A 15612-nucleotide genomic window follows, 5' to 3' on the forward strand; every position below is an offset into this window, starting at 1 on the left:
TCATGGTCTGAGAAGGGTTAAGAAATGCACAATTACTTTCAGCACCAGGTAAACCACTACACATTCCAAGAATGGGCGGATTTGTCTCACATATCTCCTGTTCCCTCTTGCTGACTATCCAACCCCAATAAAACCAATGCCACTTCTTTGGCAATGAGTATAAATTACTTTAAGCAAACATATATATATATATATATATATATTTCTTTTTTGTGTGTGTGTGTGTGTGTTATTTTTAGGAAATATTTCTTACCAAAATGAATTTGGCACACTCATAATTCCAATTAAAATAATAATTTTACCTCAATATAATAAAGACAGATTCATGTTTATATGCACATAACAATGTAGGTATGCAATTACGTGAAACCTCGCACATAATTCATAAAAAAATCTTGCCAGACAGGATCATCGTTCTTAACTCCAACAAAGGCTGAAGATCATGTGGCAGAGGGTGATCAGTGTATGCAGGACTATACACAGGATTAGTGCACCACATAGCACAGTCATTAGTCCCTGTGGGATAGAAGGCGTCACACATAACCATCCACTCTCAGCAACAACACTGTCCTCCCACGTTTGCAGTTGTCATGGTATTACCATATACACAAGATGGCAGCAGTAAAGACAGGTTTTTTGAGGCTTGCAAAGTATTAGCTTTTCTAGACAAGGTTGTACTCCTTTAGGTTCAGTTGCAAGATGGTATCTTTCACTGCGGCAAAAACAAATCTGATGTTTTCTGTGTCTATTAAAAAAAAACAAAAAGATTCAGTGAAATGCTATATTTATTTTAATAAAATATTTTAATTAAAGAGTGCATAGGGTTTTAGATTTCAGGAGTTCATAAAATTTATACATATGTAGCAAAATAAATTATTGGTAATAAAAATAAATAAATATTAAAGAAATGTTTGGTAATAACAATTTTATCTTAAAATTATCAAATCTCACATTTGCTTGCAAACTGGCTAAAATTATAACTTAAGTTTTTTTTTTAAATAAAACTTGCATATTAGTTTATTTTCTATAAGTAGTTTTACATTTACGGTACACTACTTAGTTTATTTGAATTTAGATAGAGATTTTGTAGGTTATTACTTAATAATTGGTAGAACCTTGTACTGTTTTAAATTTGACAACATTGTTGAGTATATTAGATTGATACGGAATAGTGCAACATATATCTCTAAATTCATAACATAAGGTATAAATAAAACTAGATAGCGTAATAGGTAGCACTGTATTAGGAATCTGTTAGCTTAGTATAGTGTTGTCAATTAATCAATTAAATTTAGAAATTTTATTAATTTTTATTTTTAATTAAATTAAATTTAAATGGAAATCATGCCCCAGACTAGAGCAGCAAAGCAACATGCACAAAGTAGCGGAAGCGCTATGGCTTGGGAGAGAATCGAAGAGGGAGATTCTCCAGCACATCAGTCTAAAAAATTGTAAAAAATGCAAAATGTTTGCGGAAGTTTCTGGAACAGGACATGATCTAGCCACGGAGGATGTCTTTGTGTGTGCTAGGTGCAGAGTGTGAAGAAATTAGATACCAACTCAGCATTCTGATAGGCACCTATGAGAGTTTGAAGAGTCAGGTATATGCCCACAAAGGAATTAAAATGGGGGACCTATCAAGCTCTCAACTGCCCAACTCAATACCAGGGCTCAATCTTGTGCACCAGGCAACACAGCAGCAATCTTCAGGGCAGAATGCACAGGTCCCACAATAGCTAGTTATTGTCGGTGACTCAATTGTCAGGGAAATGGGAAATATATTGTGCAAAAGGATAGGTGGAAAAGGACCAGGGTATATCTGCCAGGGGCAAAAGTTGATGACGTAAATCAGATATCAAAGGGCACAAAAGGTGATATCATTGTACACATTGGCACTAAAGACAATAAGAGAAGGAGATCTGAACACTTACTTAACAAGTATAGGTAAACACTGAAAAAAATGTCACGAGTTAGGGTTAAATTTGAAAGTGTCTACAATCCTGCCCAAACACGACAGGAGGGAGTATATGATGAGAGCCTTGTCAATCAGTTTGGCCCTGGAGAGATTGTGCAAGGCTCACAGAGTAGAATTTTTCTCAGCAGGTTCTGTGCATGTTGACAGCAGAGATTGCTTCTACAGGGATGGGTTACACTTAAATAGAAAGGATGCAAGAATATTTCCTGATGCCATTGAGGCAATATTAGGTGGGTTGGAAAACTGCAAGCTTGATGGAATTCACAGATTAATAGATTAACAGTAGCCGCAAGCAGAGGTGGAAATGATTCTTGCACTGCTTCTACTGGAATGAGCAGCAGCCTGAAAAGCAAGTTGCTGGGGTTTACAGGAACAGCTGAGGGTCATGGAACAAGTAATTATATTGGCTGTGTTAGGATAACTAGAACTAAGAACAAGTGCATGTAAACTTACAGTACACCAATGCTATGAGTACAGTAAATAAATTTGAAGTGCTGGTCAAGACATCAGAGGCGAACATTGTTGGGATATCAAAAACGTGGTGTCACACAGATATAAGGTATGCAGAACTGGAATTTGGGGAGTACAATGTGTACATAAAGGATAGGAAGAGAGAAATGGTTATGCTGTTATTTAAGAAATACAAAATCTAAGGAAGCTCATTAAATTGACACAGATGGACAGTGCAACGTTGAGTCAGTTTGGTGTGACATAAGCACTGGGAAAGCAAAAATGAGGGTAGGAGTTTGTTATAGGCCTAATGACTCTGATGAGTACAATGAATGATTATACAGAGAAACAGGTCTAAATGGATGTCAGATGACACAGAAGCCTATTGCAGATATAAACTAGTCTGCAATAAATTCCCAAACGAGGTTAGGCAGGCAAAGGCAGATTACGAGAAATCTTTGGCATACGATGCAAAGAAAAAACAGCAAAGAATTGAATCAGATTGGACCAATTAACATAGATGGACTGACTATTGATCACGCTCAGGTAGCTGATAAACTGAATGAGTATTTTGTATCGACATTCACACGAGGAGTTATTCAATGAGGGGAGTGCCAGAAGTTTATCAAACTGACAGGGAGCTAAGTGATTTTGTAATCATCATCATCAGCCATTTTCAATCCATTGCAGGATGAAGGCCTCTCCAACAACTTTCCAGTTCCTTCTGTTTTGAGCACTGGCCATCCATTTACTACCCCCAAACTCATGAATTTCATCTATCCATCTCTGCCTTTGTCTTCCAGGTTTTCCTCTAGCTCCGCTTGGGTACCATTCTGTTATTTTCTTTGTCGATCTGTCATCATGTCTTCAAGCTATGTGTTTTGCCCAAGACCATAAAGTTAGTGAGGATGAAATCTATTTCATTACTTGAGTTTGCTGCCTAATCCATGTGTTTCTCTTCTTATCTAACAGTCTGATTCCCAATATAATTCGTTCCATTCTATGCTGTGTAGTTCTCAGTTTCTCTTCCATTCTTTTGGTGAGTGCCCAAGTTTCACTTCCATAAGTCATGGTTGGAAGTATACATTGGTTCATTATTTTACATTTCAGACAAACTAGGATATTGCTCTTCAGTATGTGACTATTTCCTGAATGCTATCCATCCAAAATTTATTCTTCTCTTGACTTCCAGCCATTTATCATTATTACAGCTAATAACTTGTCCCAGATAAGTATATGACTCCACCTTTTCAATTACTGCTCCTTCAATCATTATTTCCCTTTCTGTGGCATACTTGTTCATCATTACTTTTGTTTTAGCCATATTCATCTTTAGTCCAAAATCCTTACTAACTGATTAAGATTTTCCTCTAATTTTTTGGGATCGTGGCTTATGACCACAATGTCATCTGCAAATCGTAAATGGTTTAGGTACTCTCCGTTCACATTGACTCCTTTCTGCGACCAGTCTAATCTTCTGAAAGCTTCCTTAAGGGCAGCAGTAAACAGCTTCGGAGATATTTTGTCTCCTTGTCGAACTCCTTTCTCAATTTTAAATTTCCTACTGTCTTTGTCTACTCTAATAAAAGAGGTAGCATTCTCATATATTTTCTTCAAAATCATATGTGGGGTATCTGTGCCTTGTCTTTACAGTGCCCGAAACATTGCCTTATGCTGTATGGAGTCAAATGCCTTTTCATAATCCACAAATGCCAGGCATAGTGTTTTATGTTCATTTGCTTTCTCCATTAGCTGTGATATTACATGAAGGTGATCCATAGTTGAGAATCCTGTCCTAAAGCCAGCTGGTTTTTCGGTTGATTCTCATCAAGTATTCTTTCTAATCTGTTAGTAATGACCCTTGTGAACAACTTGTAGATGTGGGATAACAAACTAACTGGTCTATAATTTCCAATTTCTGATTTATCTCCTTTCTTATGCAGCAAAACTATGATTGCATTATTCCACTTCTTAGGCGTCACACCTTTTCTAATGCACTTTGTGAAGAGCCTTGCTTATTTTTGTGTTATGTCTCTTCCTCCCAATTTTAACAACTCTACAGTAACTTCATCTTCCCCCGGGGCTTTCTGATTCTTCATTTTCTTCAATGCATGTTCTACCTCATTGGGAAGAATATCGTGTATGCCGTATGTGTTGCTAATTTGCAATCCATCTTCCCCAATGCTGGCAACATTCTCTCGCTCCTTGTATAATTCTCTATAGTAGTCTTCTGCTATTTGAATTATGCCCTTTCTGCTGTTTAAAAGTGCACCATCGCCATTCTTCAGTTTCAGTATCATTTGTCTTTCTGTATTACTGCTCATGGCTGCTGATTTAAATCCTTTGTTTTCCCTTAATGCTTGTTCTACTTTTCTTGTGTTAAATCTTCTTATGTCCTCTCTGAGTCTCTTTCTAATGGCTTTGCATAACTCAGTATACTCAATTTTTTCCTTGTTAGTGTTTATCTTGCTCTTCATTTTTCGCCTTCGGTTCATCATAACAATTGTTTCTTGACTAATTTTTTCTTCTTTGGATTTCTTTTCCCCTATAGGTTTCTTGGGCTTTATCACTTTCAGAAAGTTATGATATTTCTCGTCGATATCTTGGTCCTGAACAGTCTGCAGAAGCTCAAACTTGTTCTTAAGTTCCAGTACATACTGCTTTTTCTCCACTTCTGTTATCTCAAAGACCTTTGTATTATTTACTCGAGTCAGTTTTTTCCCTTTTCTACATCAAGTGTACATCTTGCCATTCTGTGATCACTTCCAACATTTACCTTATAAATTTAGGATGGTAACATCATTCATAATATATCTTCTGTTAGTGAGGATGAAGTCTATTTCATTAGTTGTTAATCCATTTGGACTCTTCCATGTCCACTTCCTGTTCACCCTTTTCTTGAAAAAATTGCTCATTACTGACAATCCTTGAGATTCTGCAAATTCCACAAGTCTTTCGCCTCTCATTTCTTTCACCAATTCCAAAATTTCCCATAGTTTCCCTTTCTGCGCTGTTTTGTCTTTTTCCAATCATTGAAGTCCCCCATAATAATAGTGTAGTGTGTTTTCTGCTCATCAAGAAGACTCAAATTTGGTGTACATTTCTTCAAACTCTATATCATCATGGCTCGATGTTGGTGCATAAATTATTATAACCTTTAGCTTGTACCTCTTAGAAATCTTGAGTATTAGTCTTGACATCCTTGGTGATGTACTTTTGAATTCCAAAATGTTGTTTTTTAAATCTTTATGGACCAGAAACCCAACTCCACCTTCACGCCTTTCCATTGGTGCAGCAGATTTCCACTTGATAAACTTATAAGTGATTCATTTCTTCTTGTTTCAGCCAAACTGATGATATTCCAATTCACATTTTCTAATTCCTTTTCCAGCTCTAATATCCTGTCTTCATCGATGAATGATCTTTCGTTGTAACAAGCCAAGTTCAGTTTCCGTGCATGGTAGCCTGGTCGTACCCAGAGATTCTTGCACCCTCTGCTTCCACTCTTGATCTTCTTGCTGCTGTAAGAGGGGGAGTGAAAGCCGCTGGGGACCAGGGGCCATTTGTTTTGTCGTGCTGTCATATGCTGGAGGGTTTGGTCTTTTCCTCTTCACGCTGACCAGGCGTCTTGAAGAGAACCACTCTACACGTTCGTTGCCACCTAAGTGACGTAACAGGGTTTACCATCGAGAAGGTGTGCATGAGTGGATTTTAGGGAGGCAGGCCAACCGGACTTCTCCCAAATCTTCTGTAATAGAAAGATATTGGATCCATCAGTGTTTTAGACTAAGTGTCTGATAACACACATTATATCTGTTTCCCTCTACGCCCCGATTTTGTAATAACCGAGAGCAAAGTGGAGGGAAAATTGTTGAAGTTAAACATAAAAATGGCACCTGAGGTGGACGGGATGAATCCAGTTATATTAAAGGAGGCAGCAAAGGAAGTAAGCAAACCTTTAACCATAATTAAGAGAGCTTCCTTTGACTCAGGGAAGGTCCTCATGGATTGGAGGTGTGCAATTGTATCACCAATTCACAAAGGAGGTTCAAAAGGTGACAAAGTAACTATAGACCTGTTAGTATAACTTTTGTTCCAGGGAAAATTATGGAATCAGTGGTTAAAGAAGCATTGCAGGATCATCTAGACAAGACTGCAGTAATAGTTAAGACACAGCATGGGTTTGTTAAAGGGAGGTCTTGTCTGACCAATTTGATTGGATACTATGATGTGGTCACAAAGGAACTGAATGACAAAAATAATTTTGATATCATACACTTGGATTTCAGGAAAGCTTTTGATACTGTTGCACATGGAAGACTGCTGTACAAATTGGAGAGGTATGGCATTAAGGATAAGTTGCTACAATGGATAAAGGGATGGTTGAGTGGGAGATGACAGAGTGGTAATATGGACACTGCTCTTAGTGGACAAATGTTATTGGTGGAGTTCCCCAGGGTTCAGTGTTGGGCTCATTGCTGTTTTGTATATTTATCAATGATATTGATGAAGGTATATCAGGATTAATGTCAAAGATTGCAGATGATACAAAGGTTGGCAGAGTCGTTAAAGACAGTAAAGACAATATGCTACTCTGACTGGATCGAGATAAGTTGGGCAAATGGGCTGAGAAGTGGCAACTGAAGTTTAACATTGACAAATGCAAAGTACTACATATTGGTAGTAATAACCAAAGAGAAATGTAAAAACTGTGTGGTACTACACTCAAGGAAGTGGAAAGTGAAAAAGACCTGGGGTAATTTTGCAGTCATATATGAAGTTCGCTTAGCAGTGCAGATGGGCTGCAAGGGCAGGTCATGGAGTCTTGTCAATGATATATAGGAATTTTGCTAGCAGGGATAAGGAGGTGATCATCCCCTTGTATCATACAATGGCCACACCTTGAGCACTGCATACAGGCCTGGAAACCTCATTTTAGGAAAGATATAGAGTTGCTAGAATGAGTACAAAGAAGGGCAACAAGATTGGTGAGGGAAACAAAGGGGAGCTCTTACCAAGAAAGAGCTAAGTTCGGCAAATTGCAGCGCCCGGAGAGTAGGCAACTGCAAGATTTGTTGTTTGTGTTTGTTATTTTAGGAGCATTAGCAACTAAGGCCATATTGCTCCGGGGATATGCGGTTGTCATTCCCTGACCTTACCGCATCCTCCGTATTTTTGGTGGTCACAGGCTCGAACCCCGGTCTAATCAAGAAGTGTGAGCTATGCACTGCTGCTCCTGTGCACGGAGGCGCATCCTGCGATGATCTGATTCAGGTGTACAAGGCCTCGAATGGGTTGAGCAAGCTGAATGCTGATGGGATTCTTCCTCTTGCTCAGAATAAGAACCTGAGAGGGCACAGTTTCAAATTGAAGAAACAGTTGTAGAATAGATGTGTAGAAATTTGCCTTTCGCCAGTGGGTAGTTGATTGATGAAGCACACTTCCATCTTTTGTTGTGGAAGTTGATAGCCTAAATAAATTTTAGGCTGAGCTAGACAGGCATTTGGAATGAATGGAGGATGGAAATGAGAGGTTTTTTTTTTTTTTTTTTTTTGGCTGATGCTGCATAAGCTTGCTTTCTTGCACCGTATGCCTCTACTAATGCCAACAGAATGGCCAGTAAATCAGAATGTGTTAAGTGGGATTTTAACTTCCCAGATATTGAATGGAACTTTTGGATTGGTCACTCTCACACTACCAAGGCTTTTGTGGATTTATTGGATGACTGTTTTCTACAGCAGCATGTTCGAGAGGCAACCAGGGGGAGTAATATTGATCTGATTATCCATGCATTAAGAATTAAAGGAAACAGTAGGTGGCAGTGATCAGAGAGTACTGACGTGTGCATGTGTTTTTTTTTTTTTTTTTTAATGAAAACCCTAAACATGAGAGGTATTAGAACCTACAGTAATTAGAACCGTGCTGGGTTGGAGGTTCAGTAAATGGATGCTGGCTGCACACGTTCGGACTGTTTTGAAAGAGTGGGAATTATAGAAGCAATTCAGAAGAACAGTGCCCGTGGAAGTATCTGTAGAAAAGGCATGCAGCAGAAACAGTACATCTATGAGACAGAGTGGAGAGACTTTATTAGAGATGAGTCATTAATTAACCTAACTGCCCTCTTCTGAATGGAATCTGTAAGCCTGAGAGAGGTTTTGGGAGCACCACTCCAGATGTGACAACAATATTCCACGGTAAGGCGGATTTGTTACTTGTACAGGGTGAAGAGCCGATTAGAAGAAAATGCCAAGAGCAAAAGAGAAAACCAAGTTTTTTTAGATGCAGAGGAAGCAATATTTGTAATGTGCTTATGCCAAGAGAGATTAGGAGTCAGTGTAATCTCCAAAAGAGATGTATCATCTTGCCTAGAAATCGGAGTGTCACCAAAGATAAGCATAGGAGCAGAAGAATCCTTTTTGTGGGATATAAGACAAGACTGAGTTTTAGAAGAGTTGAAATCAACTAAGTTGTCTTTGCCCCACTGGAGAATTACCTGGAGATCAGCATTTAAGGAATTGGTAGCAGATTTTCGAGAAGTTGAAGCTGATTGAGCAGGGCAAGGTTTCTCAAAATGGAAAGTGGAATGCAATGTGCTATCATCAGCAAAACTATGGAAAAGGATTTCCAGTCAATCAAAGAAGGTCATTAATATACAAGAGGAAAAGAACTGAACCTTGGGGGACACCAGCATTAGTGGAGAAGACGGAGAACCAACTGGATAACTAATTACAAAAAAAAAAAAAAAAAAAAAAATTGGCAAACCAAAAGATGGAAGCTTGTTTAGAAGACCTTTATGCCAAAGAGGAGCAAAAGCCTTTGAGATGTCAAGAGCAGAGCAACTGCTTGTTTCACCGAACTTTTCCATTGAATCTGTCCATAAATGGACAACATAAGCAAGAATATGGATTCCGTCAGTGAATCGACACTGAGAGAATCCATACTGGTGACTGTTGGTCAGATGGAAGGTTTCTGGATAGTTTAAGAGTTGGGGGTTAACTGATTTCTCCATTACTTTAGAAAGAGTAGAAGTAATTCCAATGGGACGATAATTGGATGGGAGGGATTTGTCACCCTTTTTAGGAACTGGCTGGATATGAGCAAATTTCCAAGAAGAAGGAAAAACACCTTTGGAATAAGAAAGTGAAAAAGGTGGCAAAGAACAGGCCAGGTTTTGAGAACAAGTGGAGAAATACCATCAAAACCTGGAGCTTTCATAGCATCAAGTTTCTTCAAAATCCTTCTGACATCCTTTTGACAGAAGACCACAGGAGACATTTTTGGATACAGCATGCACATGGTAAGAATATACCCAGATCCTTGACATAACGTTGCCTCGACAATGCATACCACATACACTCTACTCAAACTCCCACCAGTCACTATCCTGCAGAGTAGAGGTAGTAAGATTAGCTGGAAGCCTCCTAGAGAGTTATCAATAAGTTCAGTCCTGTGTACTAACTAGCAGTCGGCCTGCGAACACCGTTTTAGAGCTGTACCCTCGAAATGTAAGTTTGGATCTTGCCATGATGATGATCATAACCTCAAAAGACATCAACCATATTGCATGATGGAAGAGATGGGAAAGGGTTGACCGGAACTTGGCTCTGGAGACTAAACATGTGTTCCACCACATCAAGCCTCCAATAAGGAAAGTGGTGTTATTGCACCAGTTGATGAGTCATCGCCTACCTAGTATTGCCTGGTAACACAGTGGTGGCATTCCTCCGTGTGGTGTGGGCACTAAACCTCTACCCCTGCTTACAATGGTTCACACCTGGGTGGTTACCCACAGTGTGCATGCACATGGAGGTTATACTCAGGATTACTAACAGTCCCACCATTGTGAAATTTATTTCAAGATTTAACTACTATCCCCATCACAGATTCTAACTGAAGCTGATTTTAGAATAACCAAATAATAATTTATTTTAAAAATATAATTTTTATTATATATCAATTATTATTGAAGCTCCTCTTTTTGTTATAAAATTACCATCTCTTGAATGATAATTTCATCATTATTATTTTTATGAAAATAAAGGCACATTCCTGATATTTAGCCTTAAATTTTAAAATTCCTAGTTAATACTTCTGTGTGCTAGCATATTGTTATTACACTAACCAAAAGCATAAGATCGCACTAATTTTCCAATTTGAGTAATAATTTTACTAATAAAAGTAATTATTTTTTTAATTGTGAGGTTTGTATCATAGAAACTGATTTTTTGTATTATTTGGTATCCATATCTTTTTGTCCAGAAAAAATAAAAATGGGTTAAGTCAATTGGTTGGTCAATTACCTGCCAACTTTCCCACTCTGTAATGTGCCTGTAGATGCAAAAAGGTTGGGAATCACTGGTGTAGTGACTTACATAACTTCATATTTAAACCCAGGGGCTCACATCTGGTGAGTATGGGCTTAGCACGGCAAGGGTCCTGAGCTGGATATTAACCATTCTTCTCTTTCTTGGTGATTCTCTCCCTCTTGGGTAATTCAGGAAATTTTTTTTTTTTTTTTTTTGGCTGGTGCAGCACAAGCCTCAGGCTTCCTTGCAACATGGCCAATGATAATAATAATAAAGCTATACAGTTCATTTTTTAACATGTTTGTAGTGAATGTTTTGTTTTCATGAGGCCACACTTGCATCAACGTTTTTGCATTTCATTATAGAGCATTTTTCACCCCATGTTATAGCATTGTCAGCCACTAAACACTGTTAGATGGCATGCTAGTGTTAAATTATCTTCCATATTTCTCGAAATATGTATATTCTATACTATTCATCACTCCTTTCAGGATTAATGAACTGGATTATGGACTATTCTTATTGTACAAACTTCAACACATGCTTTACTTCCAGCAAAAGCACTCATTTCATCTGCATTGAAAATATCCTTAACTATAGCTGTCCAGTGGTCAAAACAGAATAGAAGTTATCTAACATAGAATTATTAGAAGTCTCCCACATTTCACAGAAACATTCTTAAAAACTTGTTATTGCTCTTTCTGAACCATTTTCATTAGAAATGAACTCAATTCCCACCCGAAGTATTTACATTTTGCATCAAAATAAAACCAAAAATTGAATCATTCTGCAGTCTTTCTTGAACCAAACAAAGGGTGGAATCTAAATATTTATGCTTTTGCTGTATGCAAATGATTTTGTTTCGGTTCAGACTTAGCATTAGTAGAGGTATACGATGCAAGAAAGCAAGCTTATGCAGCATCAACCAAAAAATAGCTCCCATTTCATCCCTCTGCTCATTCTAAATATATGTCCAGCTCAGCCTTAAATTTATTTAGGCTACCAACCTCCGCAACAAAAAATGAAAGTCTGTTCCACCAATCAACTACCCGCTGGCTAAAGGTAAACTTCCGCACATCTATCCTACAACTGTCTTTCCTGAATTTATGCCCTCTCAGATGATTATTCTGAGCAAGAGGAAGAATTTTATCAGCATTGAGCATGCTCAAACCATTCAAGACTCTATACACCTCAATCAGATCACCTCACAGGTGCCTAGTCTCCAGACACTGTAATCTGAAAAACTTAAGCTTTCCTTCATAAGAGCAACCCTTCGTTCCATTCACTAATCTTGTTGACCTTCTCCCTTCTCTGTACTCTTTCCAACAGCTCTACTTCCTTCTTAAAATGAGGCCTCCACACCTGTATACAGTACTCAAGGTGTAACCTGACCATTTCCTTCTACAAAGGAAAAATCACCTCCTTATCCCTACTAGAAAAATTCCTGTATATCATTGACAAGACACCATGAGCTACTCCTGCAGACTGTCTGCACTACTCAGAAAACTTCATATCTGCCTGCACAATCACCCCCAGGTCCTTGTCATTTTCTACCACTGTGAGTGTAGTACCACAGAGTTGATACATTACTCTGGGGTTACTGCTTCCCATATTTTATACTTTACATTTGTCAATGTTAAACTTCATTTGCCACCTCTCAGCCCATCTGCTCAACTTTTCTAGATCCTGCTGCTGTAGCATACCATCGTTATTGTCATTAATAACCATGCCAACCACCGTATCATCTGCAAACTTAGACATTAAGCCTGATATACCTTCATCAATATCATTAATAAATACAGAAAACAACAATGGACCCAACGCTGAAACCTGAGGGACTCCACTAATAATATTAGTCCACGAAGAGCAGTGTCCATTGATTACCCCTGTCTTCTCCCACTCAATCATTCCTTTTATGCATAGCTGCAATTTGCCTTCAATGCCACACTGCTCCAATTTGTGCAGCAGTCTTCCATGTGCAACAGTATCACAAGCCTTTTTAGATCCAAATATATGGTATCAAAGTTATTCCCTACATCCAGTTCCTTTGTGATCACATACATCATAGTATCCAATAAAATTGGTCAGATAAGACTTCCCCTTAACAAAACCGTGCTGCGTCCAAGCTATAATTGAAGTCTTTTCTAGATGATCCTGCAGTGCTTCTTTAACCAGTGCCTTCATTTATTTAACAGGTAAAGAAGTTAAACTAACAGGTCTATAATTACTTGTGTTGCTCTTTGATCCTCATTTGTGAATTGGGGTCACATTTGCACATCTCCAGTCCATGGATACTTCCTCTGAGTCCAAGGAAACTCTCATAATTATAGCTAAGGGTTTGCTAACTTCCTTTGCTGCCTCCTTTAATATAACTGAAAGAACCCATCCACCCCAGGTGCCTTTTTTTATGCTTATTGTCAACAATTTCTTCTCTACTTTCCTCTCAGTTATTACAAAATCATCTAGCTCACTGCCAGAGTTTAATTCACCTCTGGCATTCCCCTCCCTGAATAACTTCTCATGTGTGAATGTAAATGCAAAATACTCATTTAGTTTGTTAGCCACCTGAGCAATGTCATCAACAGTTGAACCATCAATATCCAGTGGACCAATCTGATTCATCCCTTTCCTTCTAGAGTTTACATAGGTAAAGAACTCTTTGCTATATTTATTTGCAACCTTTGCCTGCCTAATCTCCTTTGTGCCTTGGTTACAGACCAGCTTATATCTATCATAGGCTTCCATGTCACCCATTAATTTATATGTATCCCATGCATTTTTCTTCTCTGCCACGTCTCATTAGTTCATCTGACATCCATTTAGGCCTAAACCTTGAACAATATTTCTCAGTTGATATGTAAAGCCCAGTAGCTTCCAAGATTAATTCTTTGAATACCTCTCATTTTGAATTTGCTGTTGGTAACATCATGAGTTGGTCCCACCGTATAGAATTTAAGTAAATAAATATCTTTATTGCAGGCAGTGAGTGGTTACATTATTGCCTGATGCAATAATACCCACAACAACGATAGGGGTTTAACATTAAATAACTTGTACAAGAAAAATTACTTAAAACATATTAGGACATAAAACGTATATTTACATATTTTACATACAAAATTAATATTGTTGTTGTTGTTTTTGGTTTTTAGGAGCATTAGCAACTAAGGCCATATTGCTCCGGGATATGCGGTGGTCATTCCCTGACCTTTCCGCATCCTCCGTATTTGGTGGTGACGGGCTCGAACCCCGGTCTAATCAAGAAGCGTGTGCTACGCACTGCTGCTCCTTCCCACCTGGCTACGGAGGCGCCTGTCACAAAATTAATATTAACATGTGAAATGAAGACATATGAAAAGCGATGAAAGGACGATGACAGTCACTCGGTTGAAGACGAAAGCTGGTCCGTGATGATGCGTCTTCTGTATCATTTGTCCTCTATGAACGTTTTGTAGTCCACATCTATCTCCTGGACGTTGTGGAGCATCTCCATGGGCAGGAATCTATCCCCTATTCTGAGCCTCCATGCCACAGACTGCAGAGAGGGGAGGGCTCTTAAGGGTTTTGGGGAGGATCCTCCAATTGCACGTCTGCCAAAAATTTGTCGTATTGACTTCACCCGCTATCTAAGTACTGTGTCTGACCACCACAGTCGCCTTTACGAAAACAAAAACCCTTCCTTTTATCCTTGATCACAATATTTTTAGGGCCGAATTGATCGACAAGGTTATCATATATGCCCTCCTATTGTGTCTGGGCAGGAATTGCAGACACTTTCAAATTAAATCATAATTCACAGCTTTTTTTTTTTTCAACAGTGACCTGTACTTGTTAAGTAATTCCGCCGGTCTCCTACTCTTAATATCATTAGTGCCAACGCTTGCTAGCCTTTGAGATAACTCAAAGATGCCTTTGAATCACCTCAGTTGTTTTTTTCATGATTATTTTATAATCATTAACAAAATGGAATTTTGAATTCCATATAGCTTGCAAATGTTTGTTTTCAAGGCAAAACTAACATCAATGACCTGCGGGAGCTGCAATTTCAGTGATAGTGCATTCTGTTTACAGGATTTACTGACCACTTTTAATATTGACATTTAAGATGACAAAACAGAAACAAACAAAACAAAAAGTAACTGAACTTTAAAATGAGGCACTGGATAAGCAAGGGCTCCATGTAGGCACATGAACTGATTTTGCCATGTTAAAAAAAAACCATGCTCCATCATATAGCAACTCACTACAAAAGGCAAAACTGCAAATTAGAGGGCTAAGGTGGGAGATTTTTTATTTTATTTTATTTTTTTTGTATTATAGTAGTGTTAGCATTAGTAGAGGCATATGATGCAAGAAAGCAAGCTTATACAGCATCAGGCAAAAAAAAAAAAAAAAAAAAAAAAATTTCCATTTCACCCATCCATTTACTCCAAAAGTTTGTCCACTTCTTCCTTGAATTTATTTAAGCTATCAACATCCACAACAACAAATGAAAGTTTGTTCCAGCAATCAACTACCCACTGACTAAAGGGAAATTTCCACACATTATTTGACAAGTCTTTCTTCAATTTCAGTTTATGCCCCCTTAGGTTTGTAATCTGAGCAAGTGGAAGAATCCCATTAGCATTGAGCCTGCTCAATCCATTCAAGGCCTTATACACCTCAATCAGATCACTTTGCAGGTGCCTAGTCTCCAGACTGCAATTTTCAGAACTAAAGCTTTTCTTTGTAAGAGCACCAGTTTGTTCCCCTCACCAGTCTTGTTGCCCTTCTCTGTACTCTTTCTAGTAACTCTATATCCTTCCTAAAATGAAGCTTCCAGACCTGTACTGGAGTTGGCACATTATAGCCTTAGCTATACATGCACCAAAAAAACCGAAA

At 38.3% G+C, this 15612-nt stretch overlaps 1 protein-coding gene across 2 annotated transcripts in view; it reads right to left on the bottom strand.

The window, feature by feature from the left end:
* Positions 1 to 217: 217 nt before the first annotated feature.
* LOC150080485 (guanine nucleotide-binding protein G(q) subunit alpha) overlaps positions 218 to 15612 on the bottom strand; it is a 214303-nt gene continuing 198908 nt past the window's right edge. For both annotated transcript variants that reach the window (XM_090381701.1, XM_090381700.1), the window contains one exon: positions 218 to 745. In XM_090381701.1, coding sequence (XP_090237827.1) covers positions 663 to 745 — 83 coding nt within the window. In that variant the 3' untranslated portion in view covers positions 218 to 662. The remainder of the gene's footprint in view (positions 746 to 15612) is intronic.

The sequence above is a fragment of the Mastigoproctus giganteus genome, chromosome 9 (assembly GCF_048544385.1).
Source record: "Mastigoproctus giganteus isolate SK-2022 chromosome 9, ASM4854438v1, whole genome shotgun sequence".
Classification (NCBI taxonomy): domain Eukaryota; kingdom Metazoa; phylum Arthropoda; class Arachnida; order Uropygi; family Thelyphonidae; genus Mastigoproctus; species Mastigoproctus giganteus.